The 19,867-nt window shown below is 50.3% G+C and overlaps 1 protein-coding gene across 1 annotated transcript in view; it reads left to right on the top strand.

Annotated features, from left to right (window-relative positions):
• Positions 1-16,057: 16,057 nt before the first annotated feature.
• The window catches only part of GALNT14 (polypeptide N-acetylgalactosaminyltransferase 14), a gene marked incomplete at both ends in the record, with an annotated part of 97,395 nt that continues 93,585 nt past the window's right edge, over positions 16,058-19,867 (top strand). Inside the window, one exon of the mRNA XM_084262166.1 lies at positions 16,058-16,186. Within this exon, the coding sequence (XP_084118292.1) occupies positions 16,058-16,186 (129 nt within the window). The remainder of the gene's footprint in view (positions 16,187-19,867) is intronic.

Below are 19,867 nucleotides of genomic sequence, written 5' to 3'. Positions count from 1 at the left end.
GAGCAGAGACACCCAGGGCCCCCGAGCAGCAGCGTCGCAGTGCTGCCATCCTGCTGGGCTCCTGAACAGGTCCCCTCAGTGGCTCTCCTCACAAAGCATGTGCCCCATCCCAACTGTCATACCTCCTTTTGTTTCCTTTTGTGACTGGTAGCTGTACATGATGGTGGGAACTAAATTAGTCTGATTGCAGTCAACTCAGTGGGGGATGTTATAAACACTGATTTACTGTGTGCAGGAGCAGCACGGGAAGAACCAAAAAGGTTGATTGAGAGAGCGTAGGTCTTCCTTTTTCAGTGCACTCAAAGAAAAAAAGAGGGTCCCTGGCACCCATGGAGGAGGCCTTGGGGGGGAGGTGTCTGCGTGAGTGCAGAATGTTCACAGCAGGACTCTGTTGGACATGATGGGATGAAAATCTGTCGGTCCCAACTGGGCTTGTTGCACAGGGTGTAACCAGCCCATCAAGACTCATTTAAGGCCAGGAATATGTGTGATGTAGCTCTGCCAAAGGCCATGTGCAAAACCGTGGTGCAGGACACCCAGTTTCAAATTGCAGTTCATTTTAATGTTGTACACATTGGGTTTTATATCGGATTTTGTACTTATTTACTTCACACCTCTTTAATGCAGAGCAATGTAATTGCAGGGAGATTATTCTGCTATCGATTACTTGATCCAGGAAAGAAACAGAATCCATCCATGTCGTGAATCACTAAGCATTTGCAGCAATAAACTTTATTGAGCCACGTGACTTGCTGTTACAGAATTGTAAAGAATGCTTTACTAGAATGATTATACCAAACCGTGTACAATTCAAACTGAATTATCTGGCTCACAATAAAATGTTTTTGGCAAGGGCACCTACTCGGACAGTGTGAGGCTTTTATACTGCTAACAGAATAATGTTTTCTAGGCAATTCTGAAGATATATTACTCCTCATTTACAATGTGCATTGTGGAAAAAATGGTCTGAAAGGCTGCTGAAGGATGCATTCGTGTGTAACCACAGTGTTTATAGAGATGCTGAGCTTTGCAGTGGGTGGTATTGCTCCAGCAGAAATGAAAGAAAAGTGGGGCTGTGGCTGTAGCTTGACACTAGTAGTGCTAATAAAGGTCCTTTTTGGAAAAGGTGGGTGAAAATAACAAGAATAACAAATAATGGCTGAGAAACCAAGAGGAGCTGGATGATGAGGTATGCTCTAACCGTAAGGCTGAGATGAAATGGAAACGAACTAATCAACCCTTTGCAAACAATATATTCAGCTAGAGCTTATTGTCACAAGATGCACAAGCACCAGAGTGGGTGTAAGGTGTGCCGGTAGTGTGCAGACCTTTGCACAGGGCAGGAATGGGGAAAAGGACAAGATGGGAACATGGAGTCAAAACCATGGCCAAATCCAAGTGTCCATCAGTCATAGAATCGTTAAGGTTGGAAAGCCGTTCCCTCTTGTCCTCTCACTAGTTATCTGTGAGAAGAGACTGACCTCCAGAGCTCACCACAACCTCCTTTCAGGTAGTTGTAGGGAGCAGTAAGGTCTCCCTTGAGTATCCTCCAGACTAAACAGTCCCAGTTCTCTCAGCTGCTCCTCTTACGACCTGTGTTCCAGCCCCTTCACCAGCTTCGTTGCCCTTCTCTGGATGTGCTCCAGGACCTCGATGTCTTTCTGGTAGTGAGGGGCCCAAAACTGCACACAGTATTTGAGGTGCGGCCTCACCAGAGCTGAATACAGGGGGATGATCCCCTCCCTGCTCCTGCTGACTGCACTATTCCTGATAGAGGCCAGGATACTGTTGGCCTCCTTGTCCTCACTCATCCCTTCTCCACTCCTGCAACCCCACCAGGTGAGTCAGTTAAAACAATAGGATGCCAAAATGTGCAAACCTTAAGTCTGTTTTAATTTCCTTTGTGAGCTTTTTTTAGGCCCATGTTTCATGCTTCCTGCCCAAACACGGAGAGCTGTGGAGACTTTTCTCCCAAATTGAGTCCTGCTGGACTCCGTGCTCTGAAGTGGAAGAGAGGTGAAAAGCTGGAGCTTCCCACAAGTGTAGCATTTACACCCAGGTTCAGAAAAGCTAAGGGCAAAAATCCCCTTTGTTATTATTTACAGTGCCACAGTGCCGAGGGGAAGATCATCAGGTCTCCGGGGTGCTGGCTGCTGTGTGACCCAGAGAGCAGAACTTGCCATCTACTTGAAACAGCTTCTGCAGTGCCTGGTGGGGGGCGGTCTGTGTTCAGACTGGGGCTCTGCAGTCAAGACCTGATCTGAATCTCAGTCTCCTGAAGCCCAGCCCACCAGCTCCTCTTGCTGCTCTACAAGCCCCATCCTGCTCTGAGCCAGATTTCTCCCACATGCAACGCTTCCTTCTTGCTGGCACTTAGGAGCTCAAGTTATGATCCTAACCCAAGGTTCTGAGCTTGGCAAGAAGCCCAGTTGTTCTGCTGCTCACTATCTGCATGTACTGCCCTCCTCCCCTCCATGCATCCCACATCTCCTTCCTCAAAATAGTTGCAATATTGTGTTGAAATAGAAGGGGAAAAGACAACCTTTATTTTTCTTCTCTCCTGCTCAGGAGAGAGCAGCTTCTTGCAGAACGAAATGCTAACGAGTGCCTTTGCCTCTCCTTCCTGCTGTGTCTTACACTGGATTACACCTGAAAAGCAGCATCATCAGACTTGAAGTTCAATTTATCAACGCAGTCAAGATTGATTTGTTACACTCCCTGTTCTGGGGAAATTAATGTCTCCATCGCGCTCCTTTCCAATGCAGGCGGACCTTTGTTTTGCTCAGACCAGCTATGTAATGTAGGAACCTGACTTTCCACAGATGAAGGAACAAAAATCTGCAAAATCCTGACTAATTCTACCCAGCATGGCAGTGCGGAGACTGGTGCCACTTGCCAAGCAACTGTGCGATGTTACGGTGGCTGCAGGTGCTGGGTGGAAGGAGTGCTGCCTGGGCTCATCTCCTAGTTTTTGTTTTGTTTTGTTTGAGGGTTGTTTTAAAGAAGTAGTGAAAAGTGTCATAGAAAATGTTTCTTGGGTGAATTACATGTCCCCTTTATCACTAATAACATTGTAGATGACTAACATGTCTGGATGGTCAGGTTAGTTCTTGGGGGGGGTGGTCTTGGTTTGTAGTAAGAGTCAGGTTGAAAACAAAGCTGGGTTTTGCAGAAATTTTTGGCTGTTTCACGAGACAACGGAAACAGACTTTGCTACAGCTGTTGAAGGGAGCAAGTTTTTGCTAGGAAAATTCGCACCCATAACCTAGTGCAGAACATCTCCGTTAAGAAAACCTGCAATTAACATTCCATTTTTCTCTCAAAGCCCATTTTGATGGACCATTTAGTGACCCATGTACAAATGTGGAAATTACATCTCCAGAGTCAAAAGACATGGAATTTTGGATTATCATGAAGAGTCCATGTTTTAAAAATCAATTTTTTCCCCTTCCAAGTCATGTACACATCTCCTGTGGAGGGAAGGGTTAAAAGCCCATCAGCAGCCTGTGAAAACGTGAAGATCCTCACGCTCCTGAAAGCGTGCCTGTGAGAAGGATGTCTATAGCTGGTGCTCATTAAGTGAGACGAAACGAAAGAGGTAGTTACTCAAAAGTAGCTATTTTTCCTCAGGTAAAAGCAGGATTTCTTTCTCATAAATACGCTGCAGCTAGACATAAACCACTTATGGCTTGAAAGCAGCTCTGCACTGCTGAAGAGCTGGAGCTCATGAGTGAGAAATTGGGTCTTAAGCAACCTTGACCCAGGTGCTTTCAGCCTGGCTGCTGGCAGCAGCAATGTTGCTTTCTGCTTGGGCTGAGCCTGCGGAAGACTCCTGCCGCTGCAGCTAACACTGAGTTTCCAGAGGATGCGAGGAGCAGGGTCATGTCTGAGGTTACTGCTTTCTCTTTCTGCTGCCTCCTTCAAAACCCCAGCAGTACTGCTCCAGAAATTCTGGCTGTGCCTACTGTGCAAGTCTCTAGATCCAGCCCCCCTCTTAGTATGTTTCCCCTAAAAACCGAGCAGGCAATGCAGAGCTTCAGAGCATCCAGTTAGCATGCTCCTTCCAGAGAAAGGGTTGTGGAAACGGCTATGGGCCATCTGGGATGCGGACAGTATCTTGAAGGCATGCAGATCTTTGGGTGTGAGATCTCACATTGCCCCTTCTTTGTAAGGTGGGTGTTTATTGTCATTTATTGTGTTTCAAAGCCAACGCAGTATCACATGCTCTTCCTACCTGCTCCTTAACCTTACTCGCAGCTCAGAAAACCCTGGCCTTGAAAACCATCTCATACTCTTAGGCGTGAATGCACACGTGTCAACAGGTCATAAGTGAAGGGCTGAGGTGTTTCCCCCTGCCCCCCTGAGCAACGTTACCTGCAGTTGTTCATTACCACCAGCTCTCCAGGCTGATGTCTGAAGTCACACAGGAGCTGGCTCATTGCGGGCCATGTGTCCCAGTGCTGGGGTCTGACTGCGTTAATGGCAGTGCTGGCACAGACCACCAGACCTCTTATTTTAACTTGGAGATGTGCTTCACAGAGACATTTTCTGAAACCCAGGTGCGGCAGAGTTGTGGCCAGCTGTTTTGGGATTGCATGGCAAGATTTTGGTAGTGGAGGGGGCTACAGGGGGGGCTTCTGTGAGAAGCTGCTAGAACCTTCCCCTATATTTGACAGAGCCAATGCCAGCTGACTCCAAGATGGACCTGCTTCTTGCAAAGGCTGAGCCCAGCAGCTATGGTCGTAGCACCTCTGGCATAATCCATCTAAGAAGAAAAAAACATCCCAAACAGCACTGGGGCAGCATTTGCAGTCAGAGAGGGGAGTGAGAAGATGTGAGAGAAATAACTTTGCAGCCACAGAGATCAGTGAAGCAGGAAGGGGAAGAGGCGCTCACGGTGCTGGAGCACAGATTCCTGTGCAGCCTATGCAAAAAAACATGTCAAGGAAGGCTGTCCTCCTGCAGCCCATGGAAGATGATGGGGAATAGAGATTCCACCTGCAGCCTGTGGAGGACCCCATGCTGGAGCAGGTGTACGCCTGAAGGAAGCTGTCATCCCTTGGAAAGCCCGTGCTGGAGCAGGCTTCTGTAAGGACCTGTGGCCCCACGGAGGGAGGAGCTCACTCTGGAGCAGGTTTGCTGGCAGGATTTGTAACCCAGAGGGGAGGGGAGTGGGGTGGGATGTGCATACACTGGAGGAGTCTGGTCCAGAAGCACTGTGCCCCGTGAAGGGACCCATGCTGGACCAGTCTGTGAAGAGCCACAGCCTGTGGGAAGGACTCATGTTGGAGAAATTCATGGAGGTCTGTCTTGTGTGGGATAGAAGGAGGGGAAGAGTGTGAAGAGTCCTCCCCAGAGAAGGAAGGAGTGGCAGAAACAATGTGTGATGCCCTCACCTCAACCCCCATTCCCTGCCCCCCTGTGTCACTTGTTGGGGGAAGGAGATAGAGAAAACTGTGAGTAGAGTTGAGCCCAGGAAGAAGGGAGGGTTGGGAGGAGGTGTTTTAAGGTTTGGTTTTATTTTCATTACTCTGTTTTCTTTGGTAACAAACTAGAATATTTTCTCTAAGTCAAGTCTGGTTTGCCCATGACAGTAATTGGTGAGTGATCTCTCCCTGACCTTATCTCGACCCATGAGTCTTTCGTAGTATTTTCTCTCCCACATCCAGCTGATGAGGGGAGTGATAGAACAGCTTTGGTGGGCATCTGGCCTCCAGCCATGGTTACATCACCACACCAACTTCTACCAGCATTGGGCTACCTGCCTGTCAGCAATACTGGAGTAACACTAGGCTGGTGTTAAGATGCTCATCCTTGGGACTGTGGAGAACTGTGATTCCTGGCCTCCCAACGCTCATCAGCCAAATACGAACAACAGAAGCAGCCCTGATCATCCCCAAATTAGTTTGATCTGAAGAGCTCACAATTTTGCAATACCTACCATGAGCATTGCTAAGGACTTCCACTTCAGCCTGCTCCTCTGCTTGTGCAGGCAGAGCTTAGAAGCAAGGCTTGGTCACTACTTAGCCATTGCCTGGATCAATAGTTTCCAATACGCACAAGTATCCAGGAGTTTAAACCGCTGACTTTTGCAGAACTTTAATTGTATCAAATGCAAAAAAGAAAGGGATACTCTATCAAACTAGCACATAGCTAAGCACATAAAGAACTTACGGGATGAATTAACAGCAAATAATTCATATGCTGCAAGAATAAATTGCTGAGTCTAGTAGAAGAACCCCCTATTTCTTCTTCATCTTTTTTTTAATGGTGTACAAGTACTTGGAAATACAAAATTGCAGAAGTTTGGTGGAAACACAGTGCAGGGGTGCTGCTCCTCAACTCTGATCTTTAAATTACATAAGATGTTGCAATAAATTTGAAGAACAGCAGAGAGCTTCTGTCAGCTCTGACTACCTGAAACAGCTGAAGCAAGCTGAGAAATCCATGTTGCTCTGCTGAATTAAGGTGCCAAAACCTGAGCTACAGACACAACTGTCATTGGAGAGCTTACCATGACAGGGAATCAGGCCCTTCCCACTGTGTGGCAGGCATCCATCATTTCTCAAATTATTTAAAGCAATTAAGGGCAACAAATCCTCAGGCAGCCCACACTATTGCATACATATCAAAGTTAGGATCAGCTGAGAGTCTTTCTCTTCAATGACATAGCATATAGAATCATAGACTCATAGAATCATAGAATAGTTTGGGTTGGAGAAGACCTTTAGAGCTCATCCAGTCCAACCCGTCCTCTGCAATCAGCAGGACTATCTTTAACTAGATTGGGTTGCTCAGAGCCCCATCCAACCTGGCCTTGAATTTGTTTACAGGGATGGGGCATCTACGACTTCTCTGGGCAACCTGTGACAGTGTTTCACCACCCTTGTTGTAAAAAATGTCTTCCTTATATCTAGTCTAAGTCTACCCTCTTTTAGTTTAAAACCATCACCCCTTGTCCTATTGCAATGGGTCTTGCTAAAGAGTTTGTCCCCATCTTTCTTGTAAGACCCCCTTAGGTACTGGAAGGCTGCAGGTACTCCAGGCTGAACAAGCCCAACTCTCTCAGCCTGTCTTCACAAGAGAGGTGCTCCAGCCCCCTGATTGTCTTTGTGGACCTGCCTCTAACAGGTCTTTCCTGTACTGGGAACACCAGAGCTGTATGTAGTACTGCAGGCCAGGTCTCACCAGGGCAGAGTAGAGGGGAAGAATCACCTCCTTTGACCTGCTGGTCACACTGCTTTTGATGCAGCCCAGGACTTGGTTGGGAACAGAAGAACAGCCTCTAGTTAGCAGATTCTTGAGCGCAAAGCCTAGTGAGAAGATCTCGTTGCTGAATAATAACCCTGGCCCTGGGACTGCTGTGGTAAGGGATGAGGCTGTCCTGGTGCTCTTAGGAGGTGGATGTAATGGGATCAATCCCTTCTGCATTACTGAGGTAAGCAGGGTTAAAGTACCCCGAGGGCGAGCATGCTATGAGCTGGCACAGAGGCTGGGGGGCAGGCACACCGTGACTGCTTCAATAGCCCAGCTCTTGAGGGCTGCAAGGCCCTGAGATACTCTTGCGCCCCAAAACTGAGGGTACTCTTGTCTGCTTTTGGACTATATGGGACAGAGCCAGCCTGGGACCTGAGCCCCTCCTCTCATCCAGCACATGGGGGAAGAAAATTAAAGCATCCATCCTGTCAAGACAAGCTTTTTGTAGAGCTCTTCAAACCTAGAAACCACTCCCCTTTCTCTCCACACTAGGCTCAGCTTGCCGAAACAAAGATTAAAAGCTTGAATTCCTGTAAAGGTACTTGAATGGCAGCCAAACCTGTCTCCCTTCAGCAGGTTGGCTGTCCCCTGGCCCGAGGGGAGTCTGAGCTTTAGCGAAACAGACTGAGAAGCATTGCTAGTTGTGCAAAGATGAATTCACTGAAGGTGGGCAGAGCACAGCGAAGGCACGGGACGCTGTTTAAGTGTTAGCTTTTATATATAGCTGAGTTCGAGGTCTTTAGACAAGACTTAATCTTTTCCATAAACAAATAACACATTAATTTACATGAATAATCCACATTTCTTATGCAAATGGTTTCCCCGCTGCTGTTTCTACTGAGAATAATATTCAGTATAATTACCACATTTATTTAGTGAATCTATTTACACAGGGTAGCTCTCCGTCCGTGAACGCTCTTCACCAGAGAGGCCCAAAGAGCAACAGGGGAGCCCAAGCTGCCAGTCAGGTGTGCCCTCCACTTTCTATTTTTGTTCCAATAAAGCATTTTGCAACCGTCTGAGATGTCTCAGTGAGAGCAGAAGGATGCTGGCATCCTGCCTCCATTCCCGGGGAGGGCACCTGCTGCTAATGGAAGGCAGCTCTCCCCTGCTCGCTAGCCTGCTGTTTGAGCTCAAGCTAACGATAATGAGGCAAGGCACTTCGAATAATAACTTTCCTTTGGGTATAAGGCTATCTTAATTTTTTGTGTGTTTAAGTTGGTAATTGCCAAAGAGTCTGAAAATCTTCCAGGTTTCACCACTCTTAATTATGTTCTCATGCATATGCATCATCTGCTTGTGCGCTCATTACTGTGAGGAGATCAGAACCTGAAATGTTGGAGTGGTTTCCTCCAATTATCTCCCAGGCGCAGCATTTCCCATGAAATACCTCTCCTGGTGGGGCAGCCCAAGATGTTTGGAGCACATCTTGCTCCAGAGCACATTCTGCTCTCTGCAGCTAAGTGGAGATGTCTTTCTTCCCTTGCATGTCTTGCTTAGGTTGCTCCTACCTGGGATGTCCCCTTGCTTACAGCACCAGATGCTGGAATACTTGTTGAGGGGGAGTTATTATGGTGTCCTAATAGAAAATATTTTAACTTTCTAGGAGCCTGATTGCCTCTTTACCTGCTCTGTTTGCATCTATTGATCGTTCTGGTTCAACAAGAGCCTCTGGGACCAACAAATTCTAACAGGTTTGAATGCATTAATGAGGTGCTTTGTGGGGAAGGAGAAATAATGCTGTCGGGCTTCTAGCTTGTTCTTGCTCAATAACAGCAAAACAAATGTGTGCAATTAAACATTACTTTGTTTTCTAAACAGCAGCCTTGAAGTTTTGTCCTGCTAAATCAAGCTGGGAAATCAAGCTGCTGCTTTGCTTTCTAACCAACAGCAGTGAACTGGTGGTGGGAAGTGAGATGTTAATGCACCTGAGCACGATAAGGGTAGAATATTGTTCCCTTGCAGGAGATTGCGGTGGATCCCATGAAAAGATTGATGCGATGCAAGTGTAGACCTTGATGCTTTGCACTCTCTTTACACAGAGTAACTGTGTACTTTTAAGTATTTTTAAGAGGAGATGAGGGGTTAGGTGTTAGCCCCTCGGAGCTTTTGGTCAAATATAAACCACTCCATCTTTATACTTAAAGCATTGCATTGTATATGGGAGAAATGTCTGTTCCTAGACACTTCACCTAAATAGCAGGATTGAAATCTTAAGAAATTAGGTGGGGTGTGGCTCACTCCTTTCTGGTTTTGGATCCCTCAGCAAAGGGGTGGGATGAAGAACATTTAAGCATTTTTTTTCTACGACAAAATTTCTAGGAAGAAGATGAGGGTAAAACTTTTCATCCAGCTGCGAAATTGCTCCTTCCCACAAAATGCCTGATGCAATATTACACGTTGCCAGCTGTGTTAATAGATGCCTAAATCCCAGTTGGCATCGGGCCACACTTACATATCACAGAAGCAGAGATTTGGCTCTGAAGCCTGCTTAACACCTGCACACAAAAGGACAGAGGCATTAAAGGTGCTTTAAGGACAAAGCTTTATTTTGGCTAATGTGTTCTCTCACCTATCACCCGACTGGTTCTTTATTCTGTTGAGTGTCACCCATCCAAACAGCAATTACAGGCTTGGATGTATCTAAGGGACATCATCCTGCAGCTGGCTAAAAGGACTGATTTAGCATATTTAGCAACAAAAGGGTTTGGTCCTGGCAGGGTTCTCTGCTTTCTTAGAGCTGCATGGGGGCATGAGTGCACATGCACCCCTGCACAGAGGAGCACATCTCTTTGGGAGGCAGCTGAGCAGCTCTGCTTGCCCTGTAGAGTTACAGCAGCACCATGGGCCCCCAGGACCGTGGGTGCCTGCCAGAACTGCGCTGAGGGCGGCAGGGTGCTGTGGACCTTATGGGCTCAGATGCTGCTGATAATGATTCATCTGCCTTAATGATCCTTTGCTGCAATTTAGCCCAAGAAGTTGTCTGCTGACTTGAGTGCTCTTGTGGCCATCTGCAGTGGCTGCCACTGGTTGCTAACACGGTGACAGACAGCTTTCCCCTGGCCAAGACACCGATGAAACAGGCTGTGGGATCAGCAGCCATCACTTATCCATGGGCTTTCACCAGGGAACTACTACATTGGTGGGCATCAGGAGGGACTATCAACCACCAGAGGCTTCTGGAGACAGACAGGGCCTGGAAGGCTTGTGGCAAGAAGCTACACAAAAGCTGGGTCCATCAAAAGCAGTACTGAGGGTAGTCACTGTAGACGAGCACTGCCCAAGGGATCTGTTTTGTGCTCCCCAATATATCCACCCAGCCATATGCCAAAATCAATCTCCCATCGCTCTGGCTCTTGTTCTCACACCTACTTGTCCTGGCAACACTGGGCACCTGGAAACACTGGGAGCTAGTAAAACAGCTCCATCTAATCCAAAAAATCCTGTGCTCCAGCAAATGGAGACAAAGACTGGGGAGAATATGAATCAAACACAAGTGCAAGTGGGTGGCCATTGGATTGCAGCTGCTAAAGATGCAACATATAATACCTTGTGGTAGGCAAAAGTTCTTCCCACCTTCCTCCAGTCTTGCTGTGGAGAAGACTCTGTCCTTTTGGTGAGAGAGCTGAGCACCTCACCCATTAGTGCCACACAAAGTGGGCTGAGGGAGACCGACTTGTAGAAACTGCAGGCAAATGCAAAGATGTGTGCTGGTTCCCATCTACACAGGGAACACCTCATGTTCCTGCAGCTGACTTGATGAGAACTTCAATTAGCAAATGCTATTAAAGAGGCTCTCCTCATTTTATTTTTTTATACATAGCATTTCCTGACAGCTTAAACCTTTAATTAACTGGAGATGCCATTGTGGAAAGTTTGCTAGAGAAGAATGTTTGTGGTTTAATTAAAATGAGGGAAAAAAATCCTTTACAGTTAGTGAAAAATGATCTTTTTCACTTGCTTGCAACTCCAATGGTAGCAAGAAGCTCCCATGAATTCCTCCATTTTCCTTTTTGATTGCAGCAGTAGGTGAAGAGGTGCAGAATGACATCACTGCCCGAGTGGAAAAGGTGAGTGTTTTGTAGCTTCACGTTTGACCCTCCAGTACGGGCTGCAGATGTAGGACAGGCTACAGTTCTGTCATCTTAGTGAGGGAAAGGAGATGGGCAGCTTTTAATGTTAAATGTAAAAGAGCTTGAACTGGCAGCTCTCCTGGTATTGGGCTAGAGCTGTCTCTAATGCTTGTGGTCTTTGTCTCCCATCACAGCACAAAAGCACAGGCAGAGGGTACTTGCCACAAAAATGTGGGATAATGTTCACGGCATGTTCAATGGCCTTCATGGAGGCTGCTTTTTGGGAGGGTAGGGTACTGCCTGAGGTACCAGAGAGCCCTTGCTACCGTGTGCAACCCTGAGGGTTGCATGTGATGGTGGCTATGGCCAGGAACGATCGGCTTGGTACATGCTTGCACTCTTGCAGCAACATGCCGTGGGGCTCAAGGCAAGGGGGTGATGTGCTGCAAAGCTGGTGGACCCCCATAGCAAAGGAAGTATCTCTCCTTGCTCCTGTGTAAAGGACTTGCTGGCTTCTCCCCTTCTCCCATGTGGACTGGGTTAGGAACAGACCAAGTAACACAGAAGGTTTCTGAACAGCTGCAGATCCAAAAGCGGGTTTTTGTTGCTGTATTAAATATAAACCTGGAGGAGTCACTGACATGATGTTGAAGCACAGCTCTGCTGCTAGACAAGTAACAAATGGTTTCTGAGTCATCCCCTGGGAGCAGGCTGGGGATCTTGGGGTGCAGCCTGGGTCGGGGCACATGTGGGCTTGTTCTGCTGGAGGCCCTGTGCCCAGATTGGCACCTTGGCTGCTAGGTGACAAGGGGCAGCTGGGCTGCTTGTGAAACATGCCAATGTTCAGCACTTGCCAGAACAGCTATTTGAGAGCAGTTTGTCTCCTTCCTCTCCCAGCCCCCTCCTCAGCCTGGTTAAATTCACTAAATGTAGCACACTCCCTGCCAGGGGTGAGAGAGAAAACTTCTGTGTTTGCTTCTTTCCCCAAGCCTGGAGGCAAGGATGTGTAACCACACGTTGCCACAGTGACCTCTTCCAATGCTGATTGCTTATCTTTGCAAACAAACATCACTTTCAGATGGGTCTGCTACTGCAAGCAGCATCTCTTTGTGGGGGAACTATGCTGCCACGCACAACAGCGCAAGCTGTGCTACCCCAAACCACTGACTACCCAGCCCTACCCTGGCAGCAGGGCTCCATGTCCTAGAAGCCCTTCTTCATGCAGAGGCTCAGCAGGGTTGCTCGGTCTTGAAGTAACCTGTGATGTTCAGCTGAGGCTACTCAACATCCCAAGTTGGAGGTTTGATTTTGATTCTTTCCTCTTGAGTGTATCTGTTTAAGCCTGCTCCAGCTTTTCCAGAACACTGACTACTTGCAGTTCTCTTTGAAATATAGGGTTTTTTCTCTGTGGATGGGATCTTGGATGTGAACCAAACTCAAACTTGGGAATGTTCTAGTAAAAACTGCCCTGAAGCAGTGCCCAGCTTGTTTCTGGATCTGGTGAGATGGAATTCCCTTGCAACATGCTTTAGAGATGCGTTTTAAATAGCAAGGAGAGCTACTTTCCCCTACCACCCCCTCCTAAGGGCAGGACCCTAAAGGGCTGTTGCTTGAGGCTGCAATTGTGAGGAGGCCCCCTTCTGCTCACAAACACTATGTGATTTTTGCTCTCATCAAACAACTGCTTTCATCACCTTTGCACTGCTGACACCAACAGATGCGATGTCCCTGTTTCCCAGGCTGTTTTTCTGTCTGTACTGCTGGCCTTACCTTCACTGTCCTGGAGACAGGTAGTATGCTATGGACCTCACTTGTGAAGCACCTGAGGCTGGCAGATCTAGGCAAGCAGGGAAGACATGGGTATCCATAACACAACAGTGCTCTTATTGCCATGGCTTTAATGGAGTTGCAGCAGGATTTGTATACAAGTTACTAAAAGTCTGTGACACACCCCCCCCCCCCCCCCCCAAACAACTCTGCACCCACAGATTTGTACTCTCCTTGTGCTCCTTTACAGAGCTGGTGGCATCATCTACTCGATAACCTTATCTGTCCCAGCATGCACGCCGTCGGGAGGAACGGAACGCACCCTCTTGGAGATCTCCCGGATCCCTAGAGCTCCTCGCATCTCCCGTCTCATCGTGGGATGCCTGCGCAGGGCAGCCGCAGGGCTCCTACGGGCAGGGACCTGTGCGGTGTCACCGCGGCACGGGCGGTGTCAGGCTCCCGGCGGGCGCAGCGGCTGTGCCAGCGGGAGGGGCCGGGGCTGTGCCCGTACCCCTGTCCCTAATCGCTGCGCGGGCCCTGCCGATCAGGCTTTCCCTCAGCAGAGGGAGTTCTTTCTCAAGGTACTGAGAGCGTTCTCCGATCGCATTGCTGTCAGGTACGTCCTATTTATTGCCTTACCTGTAATCTAACCCGCAGTGTATTTCCCCGACATTTTTCCCTGCTTCCCCCTGTATTTTGCAGTAGTTTTGGCTGGAAGTCCGACTTATGGAAAAGATGAGGTTTTAAATCCAGCTCTAAGCGATATGACTGAGGTGCCTTTATCTAGAAGAGCTGCCCTAGCATGGGGCAAGGGGCCGGTAGGAAAAGCTCTGCACCCTCTGGATGCAAGTCAGAGGGATGCTGCGTTACAGCAGCAGAGGCCACTTTGTCCCACCTGGGAAAACACCAGCAGCTACTTTCTATTTGTGGCAAGACGATTGTCTTGGTCAGAAAGCCCTTCCTAGAGGGAGGTATGTGTGAAGGAGCAACCAGCTGGTGCCAATAGCTAGGGTGAGCACAGAGTAAGAAGGCAATGATGTTAAAAGCCACCACTCACGTGCTTCAGCTGCTGAAAGTTGCTCAGGTGCCCCTCCTCAGCTTTCAGAAGAAAGAATAAAGCCCCCGTTTGGGGAAAAGAATAACACCTGCACCTACCTGTGGGTTGCCTCTAGGTTGGGCAGAGATGTCTCGTGGGGAGAGCCAGGGGGCAGTGGTTTAGCTACCCCAAGCATGGAGCTGAGGAATGTAAATTGGCATGACAGATGATGCAGACACCATGGGAAGAGGTGGCATTTTCAGGTTGACATGGGTCTCCTGTGCAGTGTTGGGCTGGCAGCCCACCACGGTGATCTGAGGGCTTTCTACTTTCTTCTTACCTGTTAGTTCTGCTCCTGCTTGGCCAAGTCACTGCTGTTGCTGGAAAACAAAGTTCAGCCTAAGCCTGCCTACTGGACCTGGATTTCGTCAGTCAGTTAAAGGTGTTTCAAAGTCAGGTGGCCTTAAAACAAAGAAAGTTCCTTTCTGTGGATGCTAATGAAATTTTTTATCTGTGAATCTTTCCATAAATGCTGGACCTGAGAGGCACAGATTACACGTTAGGGAGAAGGGCTTAGTGAGCCCTGGGAATAAACCAGAGGAGGACAGAGGATGAAAATCACAAATGACAGAAAACTGCAGGAAATAATAAAACCAGGCGGAATGCATGGGAAATGCAGAGGAGAGGTTGTTTATGTGTGCATTGGGCTTTCCAGCATTTGACATCTTATTGCCAGTTCATTCCATATGTTACTTTATGCATGGATTCTTTTTTTTTTAATGGGGTATGTTCTATAGTTTTTTTACTAACATGAATGACTCACATCTGCTCTGATACTTCATTTATTCTCTCATGTCTTCTGCAAGGGATTGCTCAGCTCCTGCAATCCTTGTCAGCGGCAGAACTGGAAGAGCGGCGAGTCAGGCAGGTGAGCAGGGACAGTGGAGTGAGGTGTCCTACTCAGGGTTGTTTCCCCCCCTCCGCCCCCCCCCCCCCCCCCCCCCCCCCCAGCAACGTCTGTAATTCCTACTTTGGCTGCCCTGCGTGGATGGGCTCACTGTGCCAGGGCTGTGTGTGGAACAAGCAGGGATCAACCCGCGGGACAGGGATGATAGCTGGGGGCCGTTCCTGCAGGGCTGTGGGCCGGCACTAAGCTGCTGCGTGTACCAGCAGCTGCCCTGCTCTGCGTTGATGATTATGATATTATTTTTTAAGTGCTCTTGACAGCTCCGGAGACTCGCGTCTTCTCCTCCAAATCCAGTAATTAAATTCCACCTACCTGAATTCCCCCTGCTGTTTCAATTGGATAAATTAATCTTCCCGTCATGTGTCTGAGCCTCCTCTGTGTGTTGTTGAGCCGTGGCCTCCCCTCGCCGTGGAGCCGGACGGGGACCGGGATGGGGACTGGGACGGGCCAACTTCGCAGCGGCGCTGCCCGGCCCCGCGCATCCTTTCGCGCTCGGCTCGGGGGCGCTGGGGGCGGCCCGGGCCCACGTGTGGTACGTGGGAGGGGAGGGATGGGCGTCCCCGGTTACGCGCCCTCCCAACCGCTGCGCCCGGTGTCCCCGTCCCCGGGTGCCCGCATCGCCCCCCGGCGCGGTAGGGTCCCCGGTAGAGCGGGCAGCAGCGTAGCACCACCCCGCGGCTTCCCCGGCCGGAGCCGGGGTGCCAGCCCGGCTGTCTGCCCGCAGCACCTTCCCCCCGGCAGCGGCTCCAACCCCCCCTCCTCCCGGCGCCGGCGCCTCCTCCTCTTCCTCCTCCCCTCCCCTGCAGAGCATGCACAGCCCGGGACTCGCATCGTCGGCTCCGAGGCGGGCGGGCGGGTGAGACCCTCCTCCTCTCCTTGCCGCCCCGGAGGTGCCCGGCCCCGGCCCTTCGCTCCCGCTTTCTGCCCCCTGGACTTTTCCCACCCCTCCTCCGGAGGATGAGGCGGCCGACGCGGCGGCTGGCGCTGTCTCTGCTGGGGGTGCTCTGGCTCGCCGCCCTCCTCCTCTTCTTCTTCGGGGCGAGGAGGAAGTTGGAAGCGGCGGGAGCCGAGGGACGTACGCTGGAGGTAAGGAACGGCCGGTGGGGCCGGGGCCGCCACCCCGGGAAGAAGTTCCCGGCGGTTTTCGGGACCCTCACCCCATTGCGCTCCCCTTAAACTTTTGCACCGGCTCTGTGCTTCTGGAGGGAGGTGGTAAGGACAGGACCCCATACCCCCTCACAGCACACACCCCCTCCCCCCGCCCCTCCGCCGAATTAATGCACCCCCCGGCGGTCGCGGTGCTACCTCCTTCCCCGCACGGCCTCGGCAGTTCTCACCCCGGTTCAGCGAGGGCTGCAGCCGTCGGGGCTCCCCGAACCGCGGATGCCCCCGGCGGTACCAGCTCTCCGACCCGCTGCCAACTTCGAGCATCCCTCGCTTCGGGCCTCGGGACCTCAGGGAGCGGTGGGGGGGGGGGGGGGGGGGAGAGGGAGGAGGGTGACCGGCGCTACTCCTCAAGAGCGATACCAGTGTTTTGCGTGACCCCTGCGGGGTGGCCGGGTGAGTCCTGTCACGCGGCGTTTCGAGCCCTCTCCTAAACCAGAAGGGCTCGACCCTGGCCCCTGGCCGAAAGGAGAGGGGAGCAGCCGGGGAGCGCCCGGCGTGCAGCAGCTGGGCGCGGCGGCTGGCAGAGCTGCGGGTACCCAGCCGGCTCGGCCCCCGAGGTTCGAAGGGGAGCGGGTGGGAGCGTTGCCCTGTAAGTCCCAGCCAGGGAGGAAGGAGCGCGCGTTTGCAGTCGCGTTTCAGCGCCAGGTTTGGGTCCCTGGGGTGACAGCGCGGGAGAGGCAGAAAGCATCCCGCTCCACGCGGGGAGTGAAGCGGTGGAGTTGCGAGCAGCTTCCTTGGAACAGGGTCCCGTGTCCTCTCTGATGGCCAACAGCAGAACGAGCTGAGCAGAGGGTTAACCGTCCGAAGGATGTGGATTAGATGCCACTTTTAGTTACACAGCTGGAAATCTAGAATAAATTAATCGGGGTTAGAGCCCAGGTCCTGAAAATCTGCTGTGATTAAGGATTATTGTGACAGAAGAAGGGGGTGTGAGTCCTCAACCCTGTTTTTGTGCCAGTGTCACCTAACTGAGTGTTTGGCCCAGGACTTAAAGCAATGATACCACGCTAGCCAGATCTTGAGAGAGTCTCCTATGTGTGTCACCTCCGAAACAGAATTAACGACCTGTCTGGGGAGGAAAAAAAAAGTCAGGACTTGTAAAGCTTGCTTTGATTTTTCATCCTGAGGAATTATTGGTTTTCCATGTTTTTTAAATAAAAATGATTGAGGAGGGGTTTTTTTTTCAGGCTTTTGGAAATCTTTCAGCCCTAGTAGAAGGGAATGAATCTATGCAATTTCAGGCCCCGACATAAATAATTATAGATACATATATTATTGAAGTGGGGGAAGGTAATAAGTCTCTGAAAACAGAAGGCAGGCGCTTTCCTAACTACAACTCTGCTTTGGTGTCAGTAGGTTTCTGTCAGAACCGTGTTCCTAAAAAGACCTCCCTGGTTTGATGTGAGCAATGATGTTCTCCTTGAAATGAACCTTGCTTCTCGCTCAGCACCAGCTGCAGCTGAATTGCTGCTTCATTTTCCAGCACATTTTGACTCTGCTCCTGGGGCAAGCACCCTGCCCCCACCCCATGGTGTGGGTTACTGATGCCATTAGGAGCACAGCTGGGCTCCCACAGCCGGTCAAACAAACTTCTCCTGTCATGCAGGATCAGGCCCTGAGCTTCAAAGCTGCAACTGCCGAGTTGCCGTAACTCCAGCAATTTGACTGCTAAAATTGCCTCTCCTTCATTTCTTCTGAATTTTCCATCAAAATAGTTGCATCCCCTTGAGATCCATAGAGTGCAGATTCTTTTTCTTTTCTTTTATTATTTAATGCATTACATTTTTTGGATTTGGAAACTGCTTTTGAGCAGTATGAATTGTAAGCTGGTTGTGAGCATGAGGATGTGGTGTCACTTGGGTACCAGAGGCACGGATGCCGCGGTCTGGAGGGGAGCCTGCCAGCGTGTCCTATTCCCCTGGCCAGTGGGACTAGCTCCTGATGCTGAAAACTGGAGCAGGTAAGAGTTGCCCTCCCAAATTCCATGAGAAGTGGAGGTAGTAGGTTGCTAACAGCAGTGCAAACTTTGTAGCACAGCTACGGTGGAGAAATGGAGCAAATCCACGTCAACTTTCCTGGCAGCGCTTCCGATGTGGTTTTCTAAATCACACCCACCCCCCTGCCTTCTCGCTCAGCGGAGCTTTATTTCTGCAGCCATATGCACACCATATATCATGCCTCATGTGCATTTAACCTTTAGACCCCTCTAGTTAGGCTCCAGCTGGTAATGTCGCTTCCTGCCCGTGCCTGTCTCCTGGCAGGGCTCACAGCACGCATCTGAGGCTGGAAGGCCGTGTTGCCCGAGCTTGCTGGCCAGCCGCAGCACGGCGATGGCTTGTCCAGGGCTGGCAGCAGAGCTGCTGCTTGTGGAGTTGCCACACTCAATTGCACAGAGGGCTTGCCCTTCCTTTGTCCAAGCCTCCCTTTACCCCAAATCTTGCGCCAGATCCAGTGCTCAGCTTCCCAAAGGAAGGTTTGTAATGTTTTCCCTATACCTGGAGAATCCCAGCGCTGTCTCTGAGGAGCAGGTGCTTGGTGTGGAGGGTCTGCTGTGGTCCTCAGGTCGTGCCTGTTCCTGCCTGTTCTAGCTTGGCCCGTCGCATCCCCCCCACAGAGGCGGGTGCTTGGGGCAGGTCTGACAGCAGCAGCTTAGCTTCTCCGAGCTGCTCATGCTTGAAGAGGTAGGTGCAGCTGTCTGTTGTAATTAGCTTGGCTTCACCTCCCCCTTTTTATTTATTTAATTTTATTTTTAATTTTATTTTTATTTTTTCCCTCCTAATCCCATCTCTGGGTCTCTCACTGCTGCTTGGTGTGGGCAGGCCCAGAGGGTCCCCCTTCTTGCCAGCTCTTCCTCCCCTTGGTGTCCATGTTGCCTCCTTTCCCTCCTCCTCCTCCTCCTCCTCATCCCTGCTGCTTGCAGTTGCTGGCAGTTTGCGCCGGGGCAGCCAGAGCAGGCTGGGGCTGGATTTTTAGGGTGTGGGACTCCCTCCTGGCTGCATGGTGCTGTAACTACGCAGGGCTGGCAGCGTGTAGGACAACATCACTCGCTCCATTTGCTCATGCAAAGCTGTTCCTGGGACGAACTCCCTTGTCCCTCTGATGCTGTTACTGCTTTTATTGTGGTTGGGTTTTTTGTGGTTTTGCTGGTTTTCTTTTTTGTACTTTTCCAAAGGTCAGATCAAGCCCTGTTAGTGCAGTAAGCAAAACCTGCCCTGCCCTTTCCCTGCCCCTTATCAAGTCCTATAAATTGCCTGAAACGGGAGCCGTAGCGGCATGCCTGCCTCTGCTGGGGTGCCTTGCCCACATGGCCCTGGTTAGCAGCTGCGGGCTCAGCCCGCTGGACAGCCAGGTCTGATGGATGAGGGTGTAAGGACATGGGGCTACTCCGGGTCACGGATCAGCTGGGATTCATGGAGGCCTCCTGCTCCCCCTGTGCCTTTTGGCAGAGGGTTTCAAAATGCTTTGCAAGCATTAATTAGTTCCACCCTGTCTCCCTGCCCTGGCAGTTTTCCGGATGGATAAACTGGGACCCAGAGAGGTTAATTGAACTTTGCACCCTTATGGCTCTCACTGATTCTCGAGGCATTGGAATCACTCAAC

Source organism: Gallinula chloropus, assembly GCF_964237585.1.
Source record: "Gallinula chloropus genome assembly, chromosome: 3".
Lineage (NCBI taxonomy): Eukaryota > Metazoa > Chordata > Aves > Gruiformes > Rallidae > Gallinula > Gallinula chloropus.
This window is presented reverse-complemented; position numbering and strand designations above follow the sequence as displayed.